Source organism: Sorex araneus, chromosome 2 (genome assembly GCF_027595985.1).
Source record: "Sorex araneus isolate mSorAra2 chromosome 2, mSorAra2.pri, whole genome shotgun sequence".
In the NCBI taxonomy this organism is placed as follows: Eukaryota; Metazoa; Chordata; class Mammalia; order Eulipotyphla; family Soricidae; genus Sorex; species Sorex araneus.
This window is the reverse complement of record NC_073303.1, coordinates 130,571,108-130,594,730: the sequence shown is the minus strand read 5'-3', so window position 1 is coordinate 130,594,730 and position 23,623 is coordinate 130,571,108. Positions and strand designations below refer to the sequence as shown.

General features: G+C 61.3%; 2 protein-coding genes across 2 annotated transcripts in view; both read left to right on the top strand.

Moving 5' to 3' along the window:
• Positions 1-18,661, top strand: part of ZC3H3 (zinc finger CCCH-type containing 3) — a 34,636-nt gene extending 15,975 nt beyond the window's left edge. Inside the window, exons 5-12 of the mRNA XM_055126279.1 lie at positions 6,488-6,672; positions 8,695-8,737; positions 8,811-8,972; positions 9,265-9,334; positions 10,291-10,422; positions 16,866-17,047; positions 17,126-17,475; positions 18,438-18,661. Of these exons, the coding sequence (XP_054982254.1) occupies positions 6,488-6,672; positions 8,695-8,737; positions 8,811-8,972; positions 9,265-9,334; positions 10,291-10,422; positions 16,866-17,047; positions 17,126-17,475; positions 18,438-18,469 (1,156 nt within the window). The 3' untranslated portion in view covers positions 18,470-18,661. The remainder of the gene's footprint in view (positions 1-6,487; positions 6,673-8,694; positions 8,738-8,810; positions 8,973-9,264; positions 9,335-10,290; positions 10,423-16,865; positions 17,048-17,125; positions 17,476-18,437) is intronic.
• A 149-nt stretch (positions 18,662-18,810) lies between these two features.
• On the top strand, positions 18,811-22,778 carry MAFA (MAF bZIP transcription factor A). The gene has a single exon (XM_055126280.1). It carries the CDS (start codon positions 20,866-20,868, stop codon positions 22,237-22,239), a length of 1,374 nt encoding a protein of 457 aa, XP_054982255.1. The 5' UTR covers positions 18,811-20,865; the 3' UTR covers positions 22,240-22,778.
• The last annotated feature ends 845 nt before the right edge of the window (positions 22,779-23,623 follow it).

Below are 23,623 nucleotides of genomic sequence, written 5' to 3'. Positions count from 1 at the left end.
TGGTCCTCTGGGATCAGACTCCTTCACCCGGGGACCATGTGGGATGCCGGGGACGGAACTTTAGGTTGGCCATGTGTGAGGCAAACACCCTCCCCACTTTCCTGGCACCTTGGCCCCCCGCCCCCCGCCAGGCCTTAGATGCTTGGCGTTGCCTCACATGCAGGGGTATGGTGGAGTGTGGCTGGGTGGGCCCACCTGGTGGGGGTCCAGCCTCCATATGGACACATGGCCCTTTCTGTCCCTCCCCAGGATCTGGGCTGGGCCCACAAGCAGTACCTGCATCTTGGTCTGCGTGATGGGGAAGGTGATATCCACCAGTGGCTCTGGGCGAGAGGCACCATGGCCAGCTGAGGTCAGAGCAACCTGGCACCCCATGGGCCTGTGCATTGGACTGTCCAGCCTGCTGGACCTTGTATCACGAGAGGCTCCATCGTGATAGCAAAGACACTGCCTCCGTGAGAGCAGGCCACTGGCTATGGTGGCCTCCCGTGGCCACAGCACCGTGGGGCATCTAAAACAAGCTGCCACTAGCTCCTGGGAGGGCCCACCTTCCCGGTGGGAGGGGGCTGCCACACCCATCTGCCCTCTGGTGGCAGTGAAGCTCCCGTACCCCTGCCCTCCTTAGCTCTGACTGCTCCAGGCCAGCGGGAAGATCTCACACACTGGTGCCCATGCTGGCCTCTTAAGCGCCTCAGGACAGGGCACGTGGCACTGTGCTCTTTACCCTCAGGCTGCCCCGCCCCCAGCACTGCCCCGTTGGTCAGGGCCCCCAGTCCTGTGCAGACCCAGGAGGCCCAGGTGTGTCTGAACCAGGTTTGTCCAGTGGAGGGGGGAGGGTCGCCCATGATCCATCCCTTGCCTGCTCAACTCACGCTGCCGCTGTCCTGGCCAGGAAGATGCAGGGAGCTGTGGCTGCAGCTTTCCTCCTGGTCAGCAGGCAGCTGCCCCCCGTGGGGCCACGCTGTAATTTGCGGGTAGATGTCTGTTAAGATTGCGTCCACTTCCCAAGTCAGCACTTAATTGGCAAGGCGCTTGATTTAACAGCGTGGGAGCCTCCACCGGAAAAATGGCTTGAATAAATCACTTCCCGACGCCAGAAAATAGATATAATCTCAGCATTAACTACATTAATAGTAGCAGGAGCTGAATTAAGAAAGCCATAAAGCATAGGCGGGAGCATAAATTAAGGCCTTGCTCCATCCTGTCCACTGCAGGGAGGTGTGGGGGCCCTACCCCCTGGCCAGAGGGAGGCTGGGGGTGGAGAGGTGGTTCAGGCCCCTCCCCTGCCCAGTGTAGTGGCCGAGGCAGCCGCTGCAGGGGTGGGCCAGGTGGGCAGAGCTGAGGTGGCGCGGCCAGAAGTGGGCTCAGCTGGCAAGGGCTCTCGCCCTGTTCTCCAGCCCCGTGCTTGCCTTGCTGCCATAGGTTCTCCAAGGGGCTTCTTTAAGAACTGGGCACTTTCCACCTGGGCTGTCTCTGCCCAGCAGGGCCAGCAAATACGCAAGTGGTCCTTAAGTGTCAGTGCTGCCGCCTGCCCTTCCCGCCCACGTTTCCTTCCCACAGGTGACCTGTGCCCTCCGGTGTCTGCAGCGGGTGGTGCCTCCTGGTGGAGGAAGCAGTTGCCTCCTCATGAAAGCTGGTTCTCGTTGTCATAGCCAGGTGGGGTAGTTCTCTGGCTCTGCTCGGTGCCAGCTGGTGGCCAGAAAGTGGGCAGCAGTGCAGAGAGCTTCCCTGCTCTGCCTGTGCCAGCCTTCCCAGGACAGCCACTCAGCACTCCTCACCCCTCCTGGCATGTCTGCAACACTTGGTCGGTGCTCGCAGGCGAGCCTGGTGTCAGTCGGTTTCCCTGTCATCAGCTCCCGTCAGTGCGATTTCTGGCATGACTTCTGTTAGTCTGAAATCTTGAGAGCAGACCTGGATTTTAGGGTTCAGTTATGTGTTCTTCCAGAGCTGTGGTTTCAGATCTCACATTTAAAGCCAGAGAACTTGTCTAAGATTAAAATTCAAATGTAATTTGGGGGCTTGTTCTCAGGCCACACCTGGCAGTTCTCAGGGCTTCCTCCAGGCTCTGCACTCAGAGTAAGCCCTGAGGGGACCATATGTGGTGCCTGGAATCGAACACCAGTGAGTCACTTGCAAGGCAGTACCCATTGTGTCATTCCAGCCCCTGAATGTAATTTTTTTCTAATGATAGCTGGTTGTCTCAGGACCAATAATTATTCAGCCACTTTACTGTCTCTCAGAGCTCTAGCCCTTATTCTACACAGAAACTTCTTTGCCCTCTTTCTTCGTGTTGGTTGATCAGGGTCGTGCCTGCATTGTGACAGAGGTGCCCACCTGGTGATATTTACAGCACCTTTCCAGTGCTCCTGAGTCATGGAACCATTTCCAGGCCCCAGGACTTTATTTAGGGGGCCTTGCAAGCAGTGCTTGGGGGCCCAGGCTCCATTCCCAGCAGTGCTTGGCCACCAGGTCAGGCGGAGCAGTGCTTAAGCCTAGTGACGTGGGTGCCTGAGAACCACACATGCCAGTGCTCAGGGACCTTGTCAGTGCTGGGGATCAAACTGGGTCCTTGTCTGTGCCAAGTGTGCAGCCCTACCCCGAGTGCTTGTGACCCTGCAGAGTATCCTGGCTAGTCTCTTCACTGCTCTGCTGCATGGGGATTTGTCCTGTATCCATCTCAGGTCAGGACAAGCCGCTGCTGCCCAAAGTTCTGCTTCACAGCCAGGCTCAGAACAGTCCATCCTATCAGCTGTTCCCTTGTGTGACGTGCTCTGCTCAGTTGCTGTTAGTTCAGTTGGTCCTGCCTCAAGCAAGTGGTAGTGGGTCTGAGCCTCTCCTGGTGGGCCCGCCGGCGGCCTGTGCTTTCACAAGAAGTGCTGTGCACCTGGGGCTGCTCCAGCCCTAGGGAACCTCCAGGTGGCTTTTTCGCGGCCTGTGCACTAAGACCCTCTTTTCCTACTGGATATGACTCACCTTAAATCAGCCCTCTTCCCTCAGGCTCCTCTCCAGGCTCCTCCCCTCTGGCTCCTTCTCTCCAGGCTCCTTCCCTCAGACTCCTCTCCTCAGGCTTCTCTCCTCAGGCTCCTCCCCTCAGACTCCTCTCAGGCTCCTTCTCTCCAGGCTCCTCTCCTCAGGCTCCTTCCCTCAGGCTCCTCCCCTCAGGCTCCTCACCTCAGACTCCTTCCCTCAGGCTCCTTCCCTCAGGCTCCTCTCCTCAGGCTCCTCCCCTCAGGCTCCTCTCCTCAGACTCCTTGCCACAGGCTCCCCTCAGGCTCTTCTCCTCAGGCTCCTCCCCTCAGGCTCCTCTCCTCCATCTCTTTCTCTTAGGCTCCTTCTCACAGTAACTAGTGCTCTGGGTCACTGGTTCCCTGGGGCAGGAAAGCACCAGCCAGGGCTTCAGTGGTCCTGCCTTGTGGAATTGGCAGCCTGGGGGCTCGGCGTGGTGGATCGTATGGGTGTACCCCCCTGCATCCCTGGTGTACCTGTCCCTGCTGTTTGCTTGTCGTTTTGTACTACTCAGAGGACAGGACCCAGATACTAGACCTGTCCTGTTCGTCACACACAGAGGGGTGTCCTCAGTCCCAGTGCCAGTACAGTGCGGAGCATGGGCCTGCCTGTCTGTGTGGCCAGAAGGGGCTGCTCCCAGCGGGCTGTGGCGGTGAGGCAGGTCTCAAGTGCAGGTGACCCTCCTTGGGGTGCTCCGCATCCTGCTGCTGGCCTCAGGACAACCCCAGAGGTGCTGTGTGTGGACGTGGGTGCAGGTGGTGCAGAAGAAAGCAGTTGGCTTGTAACGTGCTTGTGGGAAGCAGGTGGTCTGAGGGTTGTCGCCCCGTTCCTGACCCCGCGTAGCTCTGGTCACTTGGGGCTCTGGGAGAGGAATGTGGCCCCGGGGGTCTGAGCTCTGGGAGGCCATTAAGGCTCACTAACCCTTGTTTTTTTTTTTTGCAGCTGACATAGCGAACACCAATTGCTTCAGCTGAAATGGATTTTTAAAAGTGTCATTTTATGGAGAACGTTCCTTTCCATCTCGTTTATTAGGCTCTTATGGGGAAGCTTGTAATGCATGCCCAGATCGAAGTCCTGATCGAGTGGACGGTCACACGCCACTGTGGCGGATTAGAGCCCAAGCGGGCAGGCGCAGCTTCTTCCTGGGGGCCGACCCCAGGGCCCTGTTTCTGACCCCCACCCCCGAGGGGTGGACCCCCGCTTACTTGACGGCTGCACCCACCATGTCCCATTCTCTCTCTCCCAGCCTGCAGCTGCGTGGGGCCTGCGGGCGCTGCCCCAGCAGGGGGGTCGTCAGCGATTCCGTGGAAAGGCCACTTAAAGCAGTTTGCAGGCTGTCACGGCGGCGCTGCGCCTGACCTACTTGGGCCGGCTGCACGGCTGCCCGCCTCACTCCCCCTTCTGCTGACAGCGCAGTCCCATGCACTCCCCCATGCCGAGCAAAGCCGCGCTCCATTTCCCGGGCTGCCCTGCTCTCAGCACTGCTCACACGGCCGCCACCTGACACCCCCCAGCTGAGACTAGGCCAGCCCCTGGGAGATAGAGGTGCCATGGGGTCCCCTGTGGGGACATGGTATTGCTTAGTGCCTGTAGGGACATGTATTATGGAGCCTGGGTAGTGGCAGCAGGGGGGCCGGGTGGGCATGTCTTTTTTTTTTTTTGCTTTTTGGGTCACACCTGGCAATGCACAGGGGCTACTCCTGGCTCTGCACTCAGGAATCACCCCTGGCCGTGCTCAGGGGACCATATGGGATGCTGGGATTTGAACCCGGGTCGGCCGCGTGCAAGGCAAATGCCCTACCCGCTGTGCTATCTCTCCAGCCCCCGGGTGGGCATGTCTTTCGTGACAAACATGAGAGCACGGCCCAGAGATGACTGGAGGATCCAGGACCTGCACCCTCTCGCTTCTGCCTGGCACTGTGAACCCTCAAGTATGCCTCCATTCCAGGGTCTCATGCCTGCCCACCCCTGCCTGCCCACAGGCATCCTGGGGTAACTGAGTCCCTGGCAGAACCGTCGTGTCTAGGGGCTGTTGTGGAGATGGAGCTGTGGGGACATGTGCAGCTGGTGAAGGTGACAGGATTTGTTGGTGGCTTTTGGGCACGGTGGCCCCACCCAAGGTGCTCCCCATGGCGGCTGCTTCCTGGGTCTCTAGACGAGGCCGCTGCTCTGGGCCTTTCCTGGCTCCCACACGGGCCCCCTGCTTGACGGGCGGGACAGGCCCAGAGACGGGAACCCAGGGAAGTCCTGCCTTGGTGAGTGCCACTGGGCCTGGGGTATGGAGGTGGGGGCTGCCTTCCTGTGTCCCCACTGTGCACGCGTCTCTCCCGTTCCCGCCTCACTCTCACTTCAGACTCTGTCTGCCCCCACCCTCCTGTGTGCCCCGCTTGGGCGAGGGGAGCCCACCCTCACCCCGCCATAGTCAAGGTTATGGTGATAAATCCCCGGGCATTGTCACTTCTATTCGGAGTAAATTGGCTGGCCGCTTTCAGGCTGCAGGAGAGATAATTTGCTGTAGTATTTCAAATGGATTAGAAATGGATTTGAGGGAAAGTTCATGCCTCCCATTACAAAGGCGAGAGAGAGGACTGTCTCAGGGCCGCCTCCCTCCCAGCCTTCATTATCCACGCTTAATACCTCTCCTATTCGCCAGTGCTAATGACATTTCCTGGCGGCCGGGTGGGATGGGCCTGAGGATCCTGGGCCCAGGCTCACATCTCACTGCTCAATGCGGCGTCTCTGGGCTTGCCACTCTGTGGGGATGGGACGATGGACACTTAATCCCTCTCGTTCCCCAGGGACCCCCGATGCTGCTCCTCACTGTGGGCAGAGCTCACACTGCTCCTGTGTTGCCCCTGTGCTCCGCTGTCCCCGGACCCCCCTCAAGCCCAGGAAGGTCAAGTGGGAAGGAGGCTGACAGGAGACAGACAGGATGCAGGGGGCTGCAGGTGCCCAAGCAGAGCTTGTCAGGCGTGACCTCGTCCTGGCCTGCTGCAGCAGCCCCCAGGCCTCAGGGCAAGTGGGGGTCTTGCTGCCCTCTGACGAGGCACCTGCAGGCACAGGCTCCCGGCAGTCTGAGGCCAGCACCATTTGTGGATGTGGGGGCACGGGCCCGAGGTGTGGGCTGAGGTGGACATGGTCACACCTTCTGGGGGCGCCCATATGTTCTGGCCTAGGGACCTCCAGAGAACTGGGGATGCCGCAGCCCCTACCCCCCACCGCTGTGTCAGCTGGAGAGGGTGAACACCCCCCACCAGCCACTTCCCTCCGAGTGCCTCAGCGACTCTGCACTGCCTGGACCTCCTCCAGCCCCCAGACTGCCCAGGCCAGCCCTCAGCTTGGCCCTCCCATGCTCCCTGCCGGATTCCTGGCCCCACAGCAGTGTAGTCTTTGTCGCCTCGGTCCTTCCCTGCCGGAAGCCTCAGCTCGGAGCAGCCTGCAGTGCCCGCTCTCCCAGTGACAGCACTCCCTGTCCCCGCAGGTCCCTGGTGCTCAACCGTATTCGCCCGGTCACGGGGGCCGGGAAGGCCCAGCCTAGCTCCCCAGCATGGCGAAACCCAGGCTACCGCTGTATCGGAGGGACCCTCTACCGGGTGTCTGCTAACAAGCTCTCCAAGACAGCCAGTCGCCAGGGCGACACCGGGAGCAGGACACCCCTGCGTGTGGGTGAGTCACCGGGCCGGGCCCCCTCCATGGAGGTGCCCCTCACCAGGACCCCACCAGACCTGCTGGATCAGGCTCAGGGCTTCTGTGTTGAAGGGATGGAGCAGCCAGCCTCTGACAGCTCGAGCCCCACGACCTCAAGGGTTGGTGCAGGACAGAGCCACTGAGGCAGGGGGGTGAGGGTGGGGGTGGGCGGCTTGGTAGGGGTCACATGAGCTGCTCACTTGACTTCCTTGGTGCTGCTGTGGAGAAACGTCTTCCTGTTTCAGCCCCGCTCTCCCCTTGTTCCACCTGATGCCTGTGATTGGTGCCTGCTAGGGCGGTGCCCGGTGTGTCCACCCTCCTCTGCCCTTCCCCAACCCTCCCTGCATGAGTGGCTGCTCCGCCAAGCCAGACTCAGCGCCCCTATGCAGTCACATGCACCCCTGAGACCAGGCATCTTGCAGGGCTTCCTATGGGTCGGGGTACGGGCATGGTCCCTTCCTTGAGAGGCTTCCTAGGGAGCAGCAGGAGGCCTGGGCAGGCCATTCTAGGACTGAGGGGCAGGTGATGGGCACGGAGTGGGGTCGCTCTGAGGAACTCTTTCCTGCATGGACCAGTGATGTAGAGGGACCTGGCCTCCCACGGGCTGCTTGTACGCCCTGTGCCCAGTGGGCCCCCAGTGGGAGCCCCGGCCCTAAGGACTCTGGTGGGCCTTTTCATGGGGCACTGCTCTTGCAGGTACTCTTGGGCATGGCAGGAAGCTGCCTCACTCATCCCTGTGTCTACATGGCACTGGGCCTCCCCACCCACAAGGCCGCCTGGACCACAGTGGAGGGGTGCCCAGGGGGCATGCAGGTCAGTGAGGGGACACCTCTCAGGCCAGGGCAGAGACAGACTATGAGCGTGGATGGTCCCCATGCAGAGACCGTGAGTGTGGACAGTCCCCGTGCGGAGACCGTGAGCGTGGATGGTCCCCGTGTGGGAGGCTGTGCATATGGATGACTCCCTGTGGCAGGAAGCGCTGACCTGCGGCCCACTTAAACGAGCAGTAATTGAAGAAATAAATTTCTTCTGGTGTCAGCACACTTCGACTTCAGCAGGAAAGTGCTGAAGCCTCCTGGGGGGCTCCCTCCTCCCTTCCCTTCTTCTACTCCTCTCTCAGTCCCTCTTCTCCCCGTTGCCCTGTCCAGGAGTCCATCGGCTCCTGACCATCCGGGGCTGCTGGGGCCAAGCACTTTCTCCTGAATGGGGGCCACTGTGTGTCCGTGTGGGCAACTGAAGGACCCTGCAGTCGGCGGGCAGTGCCCAGCCGTATGCCCTCGCAACTTCACCCCATGTGGCCTGTGGTCCCAAGAATGCCTAGTGGGCTGTAGCTGAGAGGGGTACAGGAGCTGCTAGAGCCCGTGGACCTGGTACCAGATGGGGAGCACAGCCACAGCTATTCTGGGAAGACCCCCTAGCCATGCATGTTGTCTGGAAGGTGCTGCGCCTTGCCCTGTGGCGGGCTCAGTGCACTTTGTGCCCCTGTTCCTGTTTCCCGCAGCTCCTTTCTGTGCATTTTTAGTACCGTGCAGTGCCTGGCACCTGCTGAGCAGGACTGTGATTGGAGCAGAGTGGTGTAGGGAAGCGGCCCAGGCCCCACTTAGCCCAGCTGTGCTGTTGTGCCACGAGGGGCCCCTCACGCCCTGAGTTCCCGACCCTGTGCTGGTAACGGGTCCCCCGTTCCTGGGGAGTCTCCTTGCCTTGCCTGGAGAAGCCAGCAGGACTGGGGGCTGGGGGCTGAACTCAGAGCAGGACAGGAGCTCCTTGCCCTCCCCCTTCTCAGGGTGCCTGCGCCAGACCTCACCCTTCCTGGGTGTGTGTGCCGGGCAGGCTGGGCTGCATGTTCTGCCACCCTCAGCCACCACCAGCCTGGGCAGCAGGAGCTGGGCAGACCTTCCTCTGCATCTGTTTCCTGGTGCTTATTCCTGGGGAGCCCCTGGGCTGGCCGAGGTGTCTGTAGGACAGTGTGCTACCCCACGGTCACCTGACTTCTCCCCACAGGCCGACTGGACTCTGCCAGCAGCTGCGGCCGCTCCCTGGCTAGGTATGTCCCTGAGGGGTGGGAGAGAGGGGCGCCTCGTCCCCCCTGGGACTCACCAGCCTGTGCCCTCCCACAGCCGGGCCGTGCAGCGCAGCCTAGCCATTGTGCGGCAGGCTGGGCAGAGGCGGCGGAAGAAGGAGGAGGAGTACTGCACGTACTACAACCGCTTCGGCCGCTGCAGCCGCGGGGAGCACTGCCCCTACATCCACGACCCTGAGAAGGTGGCCGTGTGCACCAGGTGTGTGCTGGGCATGTGCACAGGTGTGTGCAGGGCATGTGCACAAGTGTACGGGGGCTGTGTATACAGGTGTGTGTGGGGTGTGTGCACAGGTGTGTGCTGGACATGTGCACAGGTGTGTGCTGGGCCAGGCTGTGTGAACAGGTGTGTGCTGGGCTGTGTGTACCAGGTGTGTACTGGGCCAGGCCGTGTGGACAGGTGTGTGCTGGGCCGGGCTGTGTGCACAGGTGTGTACTGGGGGTGTGCACAATTGTGTGCTGGGCCTGCTGACACAGCCTCCCCCCATGCGCAGGTTCGTTCGGGGCACCTGCAAGAAGACCGACGGGACCTGTCCCTTCTCTCACCAGGTGTCCAAGGAGAAGGTGGGCCCCTACACAATGTTTATGGGGACCAGCCTGGACCTCACCTGCCCATCAGGGTGGGGAGGGGCCGCTGAGGGGGGCCGGAGGAGGAAGCGTGGGAGGAAGCAGGTTTGGGGAGCAGGCTGGGTGCTGCTGCTCCAACAGCTTTTCCCCTTGAAGAGCTCGGGGAGAATCAGCATTTTTCTCCCTAATAGAGCTCCGAAACTGTCGCGAGCGATCTGGAAATTCCCGTCTAGTTTCGGGTTCATTAGCTGGCAGCTCGGAAGCCATGTGCGTTCTGCGCTGTCTAATGTGGACGCCGCGCTTGGCCCTGAATTAATGTTATTGTTATTTGTGTGGACGTGGGGGGGTGAGGAGGTTAATTGAAACGAGAACGCGGTTTCCGCTCAGTGCTGGAACGCTGACAGTGAGGCGGGGCTGTGCCGGGCGGGAGAGTGGGCTCAATTGCCCCTTTTTATTAGAGCTAATTTGGGCTCTATATCAAAAGCCACATTAAGGGAATCGCCTGTAGCCGCACCACCGCCAGCCCCACTGGCCTCACCCCTCTGCTTCACGTTAAAAGACAATTAAAAATAAAGTTTCGTGTTCAAGCACCCTTTGTTTGCTCGCTCCTCTCAGACCACTGCCCTGTTCACTGGGGACCCATGGCCTGGAGCCCTCCAAGGGCACGGTGCTGCTCTGGGCCTGTTGGAGACACTGGCTTGCCAGGGAGCCTCGGGGCCTTTAGGGTGGGCAGACAGGTGAACCTGAGGCTGGTGGCTGCCCCCACACTGTTCCCTGCCGACCCGTGGGCATCTGGCAGATGTCACCCAGGAGGCCGTCTCCCGCCTGAAGCCCACCTGGCCCTGGCCCAGTGCCAACACCTGTAGCCCTGACTGCACACAGCAGCACCTTGGGGTGGGCACAGTGCGTGGGCCACAGCCCGTGTGGGCGCCTCACCCTCCCTCTGCCCACAGATGCCCGTGTGCTCCTACTTCCTGAAGGGCATCTGCAGCAACAGCAGCTGCCCCTACAGCCACGTGTATGTGTCCCGCAAGGCCGAGGTCTGCGCTGATTTCCTCAAAGGCTACTGCCCACTGGGCGCCAAGGTGAGGCTTGTGAGCAGCCCTCTGGCACCCTCCCTCTCGGCTTGTGGGGCCTGCGGGCGGGGCAGCGAGCAGGAGGCTCTGCAAAGCGCTGTTTAAGCAGGGCTGCAGAAACGCTTACGGCGGGTGGGGCCGCGTGATGGATGGGGGCTCGTAACTGCGCGGGAGCCGCAGGCCGGCGGCAGGAGCGCAGCAGCCGGGCGCCGAGGGTTAATTTTATTCTCTAAATAATGTGGAAAGTGCTGAGTCGTCACCCTGCGCCTGGAGCACAGTCCTCGAACGGGCCCCAGAGAGTTTCTAATATTCCACCGAATCCAGGGAAATTGTTAACCTGCTCTTGCCGTACGCTCGTTAAAGTGCGCCGCCCCCGGGCCCCCTCCCTCTCCGTGTGCGTGACGGCCTGGGACTCACAGGTCAGAGGTCAGCTCTAAGCACTGGGCTGATGTCAGAAGACCCAGCTCTCGCCGTGGTGGGGTGCAGTTCACTGCTGAGAGTCATGACCCCTGTTTGCTTTCTGCTGTCCCAGGATTGCGGGTGGGCTGAGGTGAAGCTGGCAGCCCCTGCCCAACCCTAACTACCCGGCAGCTTATGTGGGGTGGGGAGAGGGGACCACTCCAGCAGTGTTCAGGGGCTGCTTCCAACTCAGTGCTCTTAAGAAACTACAAGGTGTTGATAATGGATTGCGCTTGGGTGGTCTGTGTGCCAGGCAAGCACACTGGGCCTTTGTGAGCTGGCCTGTGCCCTCCTGTGGCATGCTGCGGCCGGCATGGCTTCTTGCCTAGTAAAGGATGAAGGGAATCCCCACATTTGCCTTGGAGTGCACAGGTCAGCTGAATCCACCCCCAGACTGTTGCAGCAGCAGCTCGCCTGCCCCATGCTCATGCCCCTCAGCCTGGAGCCTCCTGGTCTCAGGACAGGTGCTGACGGGGCACTGTTGAGGGGAGGAGGGTGGCGGCTGTGGGTGCCCGAGAGTGCCAGGCTCTGTCCCTGAGGGAAGGGGACACACTCCCACCTCCAAAAGCTTCTCACACACCCGCCCTGTTTCAAGGGATCTCCTGGGTTGCTTTCTTTATAGATAGCCTCCTTTTGCGCCCCCTTCTGCATCCCCTCTGCCCTCCGTCCTTCTGTGCCCCCTTCTGCCCCATTCTGCCCCACTTCCATGACCCCTTCTGTCCACCCCTTCTAGCTCCCTCTTCTGTGCCCCCTTCTGCCCTCTTCTACCCCCCTCTGTGCCCCTTCTACCCCCTCCCCCGCCTCCTCTCTGTGCCCCTCTGCCCTAGGGTGGGTTTCGTTGTGCTCCTCTTGCCTTGCCGAGTCCTGCAGAGGCTCTGGGAACGGAGCTAGCTGTGAATCCTGTTCCGTGGGCTCATCTGCCTGTTCTTTCCCTTCCCCTGTGGGATGCCATGGGCCTTCCCCCGGCCCTTGGGGTGCTCTGGCACAGAAGCTCTCGTGTGGGGTGAGATGTTGTCTCCTTTCCCTCTGGCTATCATTGGGATGGATCTGTTTGGGAGTCTGACCCATGTGGCGGGCTTTGCCCTCCCTCTAGGGGCTTGGGCTTCAGTCCTGGAGTTGGGCCGACAGCTCAGCCTTCACCCTTGCCTGCTTCTCGGGGCCTCCGCAGACTCCCCCTGTGTAGCTGCTGCCAGGTGGGCCTGCCAGGAGGGGCTGGGACATTCCCCTGTGGCTGTGCCCGATGACAGACCTGCCTTCTCTCCCAGGGGTAGTGTGTCTAGCCATGAGAGGCTCGCTGGCGGTGCGGCTCTGTCTTGGTGCCTGACTGATCACATTGGCCACCTCAGTCACAGTGACACTCTTGGTCGTGTTCTGTGCGCTCTGGCCCTGTGGGATCCGGTGAGGCTCGGGTCTGCGCCCCGGCTCCTTCCTTTCTGGGCTGCTCTTAGTCTGGGCTCCCTGTGCGCCCAGCCCGGAAGACCGAAAAGTGGCTCTTCTCATCCTCCTGTGGTGCTGCGTTCTCTGCCGCTAGCCGCAGGTCCTGCCGGAATCAGTATCTCCCCAGGTCTGTCTGCGTTTCTGGCACCGAGCCCATTTATCTCCCTGCCTGCAGAATAGGAGCCACTGTCCTGTTCCTTAGACAGGCATTTGTGGCCGAGGCTTGTCAGTTCTCCTGACGTTTTACAGACCCAGCTGGGCTTCACTGCTCAGCCTCTCCTGTGCGCGGGGTCTCTGCTCTTGTCAGGATGCGGCTTTGGGGGGCTTTGGGTTTATTGTGCACTTTTTGTTTCTTTGTTTGGGACACACCCAGCAGTGCTCAGGACTTACTCCTGGCTCGGAACTCAGGAGTCACTCCAAGCAGGGCTCGGGGGACCCACTGGGGTACTGGGGATCAGACCCAGGGGGCTACGTGCATGGCAAGAGCCTTCCCTGCCGTGCTGTGGCTCCAGTCGCTGAGGTGCCCACAGAGCCGAGGTTCCTGGTGAGCTTTGCAGAGGAGCCACGTGCCCACGCTGTGCCTCTGCCCCATCTGGGGCTCACCTCTCTGCCGCTTCGGACGAGAAAGTGGTCATCCAGGTAGCTTAGGTTCTTTGCTTCGTCACTCCCAGGAAATCTGACAGTTTGTAGTTCCTCTCAGCCACCGTGCTGAGGTCCCATAGTGGCAGCATCTCCACAGTGGTGCAGCCCCCCGGGCCTGTGTCTTCTTCAGTGTGCCCAGAGCTTGTTGTCCAAACTGCGGGTCAGAACCTGGCTGTAATTCCTCCACTGCCTTCTGCCTGTCCAGAAGCAGGGCCATGGTATGTGAGCGTGGACTCTGCACAGTGGGATCAGGTATCCCCGCGGCCTCCTCGAACTCTCCTGCCCCTCGTGAGGTCAGTGTCTGCTGTTCTCAGCCCCGCAAGAGCACACCCTTCAGCAGGATTGGCCAAGCCCAGCTCTGCTGCCCGCTCCGCTGCCCACCATGCTGGTGCTGAGGATGCACAGAGTGAGCTGGAGCCTCAGTGACAGTGCAGTGGCCACCTGTGGAAGGGCACTTCTCTTTTTTTCATGTATGAATTTAGATACCTGTGTCTCACAAATTTAGAAGTGTTAGACTTCTGTTCTGGTCATTATTCCCCCAAGACTTGCCTTTTGATACACAGATTGTTCCAGAAGCATACTGTGTGGCTGCCCCGTGGGTGAGGATGCTGTCCCTGAGCCTGTGTAGTGAGAAGAAGCGGGATGTGACAGTGAGCGAATACATCGCTATTCTCTGGGCTTGATTCCTTGAGGTGTGTCTAGCTCGAGAGCGTGTGTGGCCTGCTGGACTCTTCTCCCCTTGTCATCTCAGTCTGGGATCCAGTAGCCTCCAGCAAGAACCGTGACCACCTGGGCTGTCTGCTGTCTCTCTTTTTTTTTTTTTTTTTGCATCACACCCGGCGATGCACAGGGGTTACTTCTGGCTCTGCACTCAGGAATTATCCCTGGCGGTGCTCAGGGGACCATATGGGATGCTGGGAATTGAACCCAGGTCGGCCGCGTGCAAGGCAAACGCCCTACCCGCTGTGCTATCACTTCAGCCCCTCTGCTCTGTCTCTTACAGGGACTGCCTTTCCCATCTTCTTCCTGGCAGACTTGGGTCCGCAGGGCTGGGCTGGGCTTTTGGATTAGTTGTATTTTAGCCTTTCATGTTTTGGGGGACAAGCAGTATGAGGTATGAAGCTGGGGCGCTCACAGGGCAGACCGCCTCACCCTGTTCACGTGTTGTGTAATTATCCCGGGGCTGTGAGCTTTGCTCTTTTTCACTCTCATTGTTTTTGCAGTCTTCTGCTGAACCATGGGTTTCTTGAACCTGTTTTAGAAGGTTTTATTTTCTATAGTATTTCTGGGTGTGTGTCCATAGAATGTGTCTGGGTGTGCTGTAGTGTCTCATTCAGGGGTCTGTAGTGTCTGGGATGTGTCTGAATGTGATGGTGTCTGTAGTGTCTGACAGTGTCTAGTATCTGAGGGTGTCTGTAGTATCTGAGGGCGTCTGTAATGTCTGGGTGTATCTGGAATGTCTGAGGGTGTCTGTAGTGTCTGGGTGTATCTAGAGTGTCTCAGGGTGTCTGTGGTATCCGTAGTGTCTGAGGGTGTCTGTAATGTCTGGGTGTATCTGGAGTGTCTGAGGGTGTCTGTAGTGTCTGAGGGTGTTTGGAGTGTGTCTAGTGTCTGGGGTGTGTCTATAGTGTCTGGGTGTGTTTTAGTGTCTGAGGGTGTGTGGAGTGTGGGGATGTATGTGTCTGAGGGTATCTATACTGAAGGGCTGTCTTATAAATCTTGGATATTAGCCCCTTATCAGATGAGTATCAGGTGAGTACCTTTCCCATTTCATGGGCTGTCTCTGTATTCTGGTCACTGTTTCTTTGGAGGTGCAGAAGCTTCTTAGTTTAATGTAGTCCCATTTGTTTATCTTTGCTTGCACTTGTTTGGTCAGTGGTGTTTCATCTTTGAAGATACCTTTAGCTTCAGTATCATGGAGGGTTCTGCCTGTTTTTCTCCATGAACCTTATGGATTCAGGTCTGATGTTGTGGTCTTTAATCCATTTTGATCTGACTTCTGTGCATGGCATTAGAGGTCTGAGTTCTTTTTTTTTTTTTTTTGCATGTAGCTGTTCAGTTTTCCTACCACCACTTGTTGAAGAGGCTTCCCTTGTTCCACTTCTTATTTCTGCTCCTTTATCAAAGATTAGATGATCATATATTTGAGGGTCTGTGTCAGGATACTCAACTCTAGTCCATTGGTCTGCAGGTCTGCCTTTATTCCAATACTAAGCTTGAACATAGAATTTTATATTTTGTTTTCAGTAATTTTACTAAACTAATCATTTATCCATAGATTCTGAGATTTTGGGTTTTGGTTTTGTTTTTTTCCCACAAAATGCTGACTTTGCAAATAACGACAATTCTTTGCCCTTTTTTTTTTTTTTTTTCTTTTTGGGTCACACCCAGCGATGCTCAGGGGTTACTCCCGGCTTTGCACTCAGGAATCACCCCTGGCGGTGCTTGGGGGACCATATGGGATGCCGGGGATCGAACCCGGGTCAGCCGCGTGCAAGGCAAACGCCCTACCCGCTGTGCTATCGCTCCGGCCCCTCTTTTTTGATGTTTTGCTCCAGCTAGGACCCCAGTAAGTGTTGGTCAGTGGTTATTGGGTTCCAAGTTTCCACATTGATGAGTGATGCTTCCTAGAAGATTCTTTCAGAAACCCCGAGTCACACAAAAGGTGCTTTCAGTCACTGATCACCAGGCTCAGAATCAGCACAGGACAGGGGAGACAGTATGGAGTGTTCACCCAGACTGAGGCTGGGAGCTCTCCTTGGACTCTACGTGGCACTGGGCATCCTCCCCCAACCCGTGGACACTGGCACTGGGCGTCAGCAACCATGGGACTTCTTACGTTCACAAGTCATTCCAGACTCCTTCCCCTTTCTTCTTTGGAGGCGGGGCAGCACCCCGGCGTGCTCAGGCTACTCCCAGCTCTGTGCTTAGGCCTCACTGCTATCGTCATGGGGTACCAGTGTCAACCCCCACATTCCTCTGCTCAGCCCACCAGCCACGAGTGAGGTTGGCCTGAATATTCTGGCGTCCACTTTGCTGGGTCCTGACTTGGAGACCATCTGGCCTGTCCCCTGGCTGGCCTTCATCCGTTACTTCTTGTCAGTCTCCATTGTGCATCCAGTCCCCTGGCTGGAAGCCTGTCCTTTTCTCTCGGGCGACACACCCTGTCCCCCAGCTTGTGCTGTCAGGATGTGGTCAGCTTGGTCTGTGTTCAGGGTCCTCTCCAACTGCAGCCCCCATCCACAGGATGAGGTGGGGCAGTACTGGCCATCCCCAGGTCTCTGGAGAGTGTTGAGGTATGCAGGAAGAGCGTACACCTGCAATTGGTGCACCTGGACCCCATGGTCTGGGGTCTCCACTTTTGGGTCAGCCCTGGGCATCGTGAGGCGGCTTCTGTGCTGCCACCATGGTCTGGGCGGTTCTTCGGAGGAAGGAGGATGCAGGACAGGTTCCCACCAGTGACCGTGGTGTGCCCCTACCTGCTGATCACTGTCCCTCTCAGCCTCGGGGCAGGGCCTCCACAGGACAGCATGGGCACCGGACAGGGTCTGTCTGGCTTGGCCAGAGAAGCTTCTTATCCTATGAAGGTCAGTGGCTCTGGACAGCTGCTCCTAGGCCACCCAGCCTGGCCCTCTGCAGCGTGGTGGGGGAAAAGGCTGTAGCTGACTGAGAGGGTGCCCAGCTGCCTGCAGGGAGTGGGTGCCCCACTGGTCAGGGGGGGCTGCTGCCTGCACCCCAGCCCTGGGTATAATTAGCTGCAGCAACAGCTGTGCTGGTACAGGCATGCGGCCACCCCGTGGCCTGGCCTCAGCCGACCTGTTGTGCCCAGCTCAGGCCTGGCCTGAACCCCACCCGAGGTGCCCGCTGCGTCTCAGACTGTTGCTCTGCACCCGATCCCTCTGTCTGCCCCACAGTGTAAGAAGAAACACACGCTGCTGTGCCCCGACTTCTCCCGCAGGGGCTCCTGCCCCCGGGGCGCCGAGTGCCAGCTGCTGCACCGAAACCAGAGGCGAGCTAGCCGGCGGGCAGCCACTCCGGCCCCAGAACCCTGCAGCACGCCCCCTCGGAGCCGGGCCTCCACCAGCCACGGGCCCAGGTGAGGTGCGGGCCGCCCTGCTGGGGCTGCACACACCTGGCCCTGTCTGCTCTCACCGTGCTCCCTTCTGCCTTGCAGGAAGGTCTTGGCCACCCAGCGCCCCGCCAGACAGATGTGCGGTGCCTCTACCTCCACGGCAGCTGGCTCAGCCTCCCCCCCATCCCCACGGGCTGCACCCTCAGTCTCATCCTCATCTTCCAAAGCTCCTCCCCGCACCTCCTCCCCCTCCTCCTCCTCATCTCCCACACCCCTTTCCCCATCCCTCTCCTTAGACCAGGAGGAACTGTCCTTGCAGGAAGCTGCCCAGGCAGTACCCAGCTCCGGGGGCCTCTCCAAGCTGCCATCCTTCATCTCGCTACAGTCCACGCCGAGCCCTGCAGGGCAGCCCAGGGCCCAGACCCCTCGGACACTCCCCATCAAGGACTCAGGTAGGGAGTGGGCCCAGCACTGGATTTCTGAGCACCTGACTCAGCCTTCCACCTCAGAGGCCCATGGATGTGGCCCGGACGGCTCCAGAAAGCTTCGTGCTCACTGCAGGGCCCACGGGCCAGGGCAGCCTTGGGACTGCTGCACAGCCCAGCCCGGCGAGGCCCGTTTAATTAGCGGCCCCCATTTCCTCTAATGCGTTCTGGAGAGCAGTGCCCGCGCCTGTGGAGAACAGATGTTCTCACTCCCTGATGCACATTTGCAGCCCAGCGAATGGCTCCACGCAGCCTTGTTTAGGAGAGAAAGGAGGATTTTATGGCTGCAAACGACCCTTTCTGTAAACATTTTACAGCTCTCCGCGCGTTTGAGTGACGATAAACCCCACGCAGCTTGGCGGGCTGCAAATTTGTGACCATACGGCTGTCATTTGATCGTCATATTTCACAGTCGTAATGTTAATGGAAGCTGCTCTTCGAGCCTTCTCAGCTCCCGTGCGCGGCCCCTCCCCAAATATGACCCCACCTGGGCAGCTGACCCCAATGGAGGTGGCCAGTTGGTGGGCCGGGCTGAGCCACAGGGCAGGTGAGAAGAGCTGACTGCCCCGGGACAAGACCAGGTGGCACCATCTCTGCCCCCACAGCAGGGCTGGGCTCCATAGGATATAGGGTGATGGCACTAGCCCCAGGGTGCCAGGACAGCTCCATCTATGCCCACGGGCTGCCTCACAGAAGCACCTGGTCAGGGTGAATCAGACCCCGGCAGGCCCTCCCCTCCAACCCCCAGGCCTTGCCCTGCATGTTATTGGCACCATCCTGGCCCAGGTGTGGCTCCTACATGCAGACACCAGTCCATGACCATACCTGCTGCCCAGCGCCACTGAGTCCAACTGCCACTCTACTCCTGTGAGCCGGGACTATCAGTGACCACCCCCTTCCAGCCGTTCAGGGAGCCTCTTCTGTCACAGGGAGGCCTCTGCACATCAAGCCTCGGCTGTAAACTGGCAGGACCCACCACAGCCTCGTCTGGAGAAAGGCCGTCGCAGAGAGCCCGCTGCCGGCCCCACGGTGCGAACAGGACCCCGCAGGCCTGGACCTTCTGTGAGTGAGTGACATGCCACGTCGCACCGTGCCCAGGACGCCAGCCCTTACACCCTTTGTGACCAGCAATAAAAGTTCTGTCCTGATAGCACATTGTCTGCGCCCTGCCAGCCTGCCAGTCACGTCATGCCCCAGCTGAGGACCCAGCAGAGCTGAGCTGCACGTGCCATGCTGTGGGGGGCCCCTTGTGGGCCCCTCCTTCCTGTGAACCTGCTCGGTGCCATCTTGGACACCCTGGCCTCAGTCTCCCCAGGGCTCTGGCCCTTTGGCCCAGCTCCAAGGGGCTCCTGTGGGTCTAGCTTAGGCCTCTGCATCTGAGCAGGTCCCACAGCCCAGCTGAGGTGGGCACATGCTATACCTCAAACCTCAGCATGAGCTCTCAAGGGCCCTGCCGGAATTTGGGGTCAGTTGCTGGTGATTGTGGCTGCTGGACTTAGCCTGGTCATGGGTGTCCCTGCGCCCACTCACTCCCAGGGGCAGAGCTGGGGAGCCCTGAGCCTTGAGGTGGAGGGCGGGGCTATACCTGCGTAGCAGGAGGTGCCCCAGGCCTAACCTTTGACTTTGGATTGGGGGTGGGGCTCAGGAGCGTTATTTGCTATGGAGGTGGACTAGCCCAGCCCCTCCCCATCTCTGTAAACCCCCATCCCTGTAAACGAGGGGACACTGGCACACCTCAGACCCCAGAGGGGCCTCATGGGGGCCGTTGTCCAACTCTGCCTGTCACCTGACCCCTCCTCAGAGGCAGCTTTGGGAGCCCACAGGTTTGTGCCACCTTATGTGTGTAGCAGCGAGAGGGTGAGATTGGGAGCAGATGGGGCCCGCCTACAGCCCTCCACCCTCAGACCAGGGGCAGCTCAGAACCTCCTCACCTGGGCCTTTGGGCATCCACCCAGCCCAGAGCAGAGCCTGTGAGGTGGCATGCGATGCACTGCCTGGGCCACAGTGCCCTACACTGACCTGTGAGTGCCTGAAACCTCAGCCCCACCAAGCGCCAGGTGGGGCACCTCAGGGCATCTCACCCTTTGATCTCGGAGCAGCGAGTGGGCCTAACTGACAGCTGTGACATCTGAGAGATCAGGAGCCAGGGGTCCCAGGCCCTAGCCCCGCCTTTTGCTCCACTGAATCATGTCATCAGTGTCCAAGTGGCCATAGCAGAAAAACGGTTCCCAGGGGGCCAGAGTGCTGGTACAGCGGGAGAGGGCTTTTGCCTTGCACATGACCAGCCCAGGTTCCTGGCACCCCATACGGTCCCCTAGGTCATGCCAAGAGTGATTCCCAAGTGCAGAGGCAGGAATCACTCCTGAGCCCCACTGGGTGTGAGCCCCCCACAAAAAAAGAAAAATAGTTCCTGCCCTTGATTAGATGCAAATAAACTCCCTAATTTCTGAAGCTCTGCCTAGGAGAAGGAAGGATGGGCACCTTTGGCCCCCAGGAAGAGGCTGCCCCCGCCTGCAGCTCCTCCATCTCAGTGTGATTCTGTCTGCAGAGCCTGACAGCTACAGCCCCTTCAAGACCCCAGTCTCCTGGCTGGGGCCCAGCGGCCCCTGAGCCGGAGTCCACACAGTGGGTCAGCGGGCAGGCCTGGCTGCCTGCCCCATGACCATGAGTGACCTAGGAGACATGAGAGTGAGGTGAGGCAGCTGGTGTGGCTTGGCTCCTAACAGACGCAGGGGACAAGGTGCAGGCCTGGTGTGCCTGTGACGGGTCAAACTGCCTGGCCGGACCAACCCCCAACCCCCAAAAGACAGCCCCTTTAAGTGGGGGTCTGGGCTAACCTGCCCCTGCCCAGCCTGCGGGAATGGAACGTGGGGTCCCGCCCAGCTCAGAGGTGCCAGCGGGTTTGTTGACTAGATTCCTGCACCCGCCTGAACTTCTCGGCTAAAAATAACTGGACCGCCCAGTGTCACCGGTTAGAGGCCAGAAGGTCCCGCAAAGTCGCTCTAGTGCGCGGGGAGCGCGGGACGGGTCTTCGCGAAGGCCGCTGCCCGCAGCTCGGCCTGGCCTTGGCGCCCCACAGGCCTGAGCCCAGAACCCAGCGAGGAGAGCCTTGCCCGGGTGTCCCGCACGGCCTGCGCCCCGCGCCGCCCCGCCCGCGCCCTGTGGCTGCCCCGTGCCGCCTGGCCGCGCCCGTGGACCCGATGGGCCGCGTCCCCGCTCCCTCCGCTCCCGGGCCGTGCAGTTCTCGCGGCGGCCAGCAGGGGGACTTGCCCCTCCCGCGCGCGGCCCTTCACTTCGCGGTCCCACAGCTGTTCTCAGAAGTAGATTGGCAGCGGGGCTGCGGGTTGCCATGGGGATATGCAAATAAGGGGGCCGGCTCGGGGCTCCGATTGGCTCGCGGGAGCGCGCCCCGCCCAGGAGGGCAGGCCCGGGCGCTCGGCTCTATATAGGAGAGCGCGCAGCTCGCCGGCCGCGGAGGCGGGGCCGGAGCGGGGGCGGGGGCGGCGGCGGCGGCGGGAAGCTGCAGCCGGGGCAGCTGCGGGGCGCCTCCCACGCGGCCCCGCGTGGGTCCCGGGGCAGCGGCCGTCGTCCGCCGCGAGGCCCAGCCCGGGACGTCTCCGGCGGCCGCCTCGAGTTGGCGGCGAGAAACTTTTCTCTCCCGCGGCGGGCGTCCCGGCCGGCCCCGCAGCCCGCGGGAGAGGGGGGGAGCGGCCCGGGTCCCTCCGACCCCGCCGCCTCCCGTCGGGGCAGAGCCGCGCGCGGGCTATGGCCGCGGAGCTGGCGATGGGCGCCGAGCTGCCCAGCAGCCCGTTGGCCATCGAGTACGTTAACGACTTCGACTTGATGAAGTTCGAGGTGAAGAAGGAGCCCCCCGAGGCCGAGCGCTTCTGCCACCGCTTGCCGCCCGGCTCGCTGTCGTCGACGCCGCTCAGCACGCCCTGCTCGTCCGTGCCCTCGTCGCCCAGCTGCTGCGCGCCCAGCCCAGGCACGGGCGGCGCGGGGGGCGGCGCGGGCGCGGGGGGCGGTGCGGGACCGCCGGGCGGCACGGTCGGGGCCGTCGGGGGCGCGGCCGGGAAGGCGGCGCTGGAGGATCTGTACTGGATGGGCGGCTACCCGCACCCGCTGCACCCCGAGGCGCTGCACCTGACGCCCGAGGACGCGGTGGAGGCGCTAATCGGCAGCGGCCACCCCGCGGGGCCCCACGGCGCGCACCACCCGGCGGCCGCCGCAGCCTACGAGGCCTTTCGGGGCCCGGGCTTCGCGGGCGGCGGCGGCGCGGACGACGCGGGCGCCGGTCCCCCCCACGGAGGCCACGGCCACCACCACCACCACCACCCCCACGGCGGCCACCACGTGCGCCTGGAGGAGCGCTTCTCCGACGACCAGCTGGTGTCCATGTCGGTGCGCGAGCTGAACCGGCAGCTGCGCGGCTTCAGCAAGGAGGAGGTGATCCGGCTGAAGCAGAAGCGCCGCACGCTCAAGAACCGCGGCTACGCTCAGTCGTGCCGCTTCAAGCGGGTGCAGCAGCGGCACATCCTGGAGAGCGAGAAGTGCCAGCTCCAGGGCCAGGTGGAGCAGCTGAAGTTGGAGCTGGGGCGCCTGGCCAAGGAGCGGGACCTGTACAAGGAGAAATACGAGAAGCTGGCGGGCGCGGCTGCCTTCCCGCGGGAGCCCTCGCCGCCGCAGGCCGGGCCCGGCGGGGCCAAGGGCGCGCCCGACTTCTTCCTGTGAAGCCCCCGCGCGCTCAGACCGCGCCCCGCGTCCGCGCCCCGCGCGCCCGCCGGCGTCGGACTTTGCAAGTATCTCGGAAGCGAGCGGAGGAAGCTGCCTCGTTCCCCGCCGGTCCCCTCGGCCCCCGTCCCTGCATGTGCCCCCGCCGGAGCGCCCGCCCCGCCTGCCGCCTGCCGCCCGCCCCGCCCCGGCCGCGCCCGTTCCGCCGCTGCAGGACCCCGGGCTGCGCACCCCCGCCGCCGCTTCTCTCCGCGCCGGATCGTTCTGTTCATGCTCCCGGGAAACGCGCCTGCTCTTAACCCGAGCGGGAAGGTGACCACAGCCCTCTCCGCACAAACAGCCCCCTTCCGAGGAGATACGCTCCCGGGCCGCCCGGCCTGGGGTCCGACTGTCCTGTGAAGCCCGTTTCCTTCTGCCCGTGAGCCCCACGGTGTTCCGGGCTCGCAGGCGCCGGGAAAGTTTCTCTGGGTGCCTGGCTTTCCCGGTCTCCCCGCACTCGAGGAAGGGCGCGTCGGCACCAACAAAATAAACCCGTTTGGATCACCAGTCTCCGGAGCCTGGGCTCTCTCTGCCGCCTGAGTTTCCCCTACCTCCTCGCCGCCCCTTTCGGACGGGAAAAAGTGAGGCCCCGGGGCCAGAGCGTGGGGGAGCATCGTCCCGGACCCCAGGGGGCAGTTCAACGCTGGGGACCTAGTAGCTGGCACTGCCCCCGCTTCTCGGAGGCAGCTAGTGCCCCGGGAGGGTGTCCCTGGGCGTCTTGGGAGTCCTCAGCAACCGGCTCCTGTGTTCACGCTGGGCGCCCTGCCTCCCACTGCCGTCCCCTCCTCGCTGCTGAGCAGAGCCCTGGGGCCTTCCCCGGCTAGGGGTGGGCTTGCCCACTGTGCACCCAGCGGCAGTGAGTTTGTGGGTTCTCCTGCCGGACCCCCCACCTGGAGGCACCAGCACTGCGTGTCGTTTAGAAGTGAATTTAGACGGAACAAATGCCAGAGGTGGGCCACTGAGGGGAGGGGAGGGAGCCGGCAGGGACAGATTGGGGGCTGCTCACATGGGAAGTCCAGCCTGAGCAGGACCCCAGAACAGAACTGGTGGGGGTAGAAGGGGAGTCGTATCCAGGTCCATGGGCTAGGCTCTAAGACTGATTTCCGGGAGGTGGATGGGCAGAGCTGCCAGGTCTCCTCTGCCTGCCCCTTGCCCCCCCCCCCACCTTTCCTTGGTCCAGGCAGGAGCGCTGACTGGGTTTAGAGGTGTAGGGGGATCTGTGAGCCTGGCAACTAGGGGCCCTTGCCAGCCCCAGCCCCTCCCATCCTGGCCCTGCCACCCTGTCCTCCTGGCAGGAACCTGGGCCTCAGCGAACAGGGACAGCTTTGGGAGGCTGGGCGGGGAA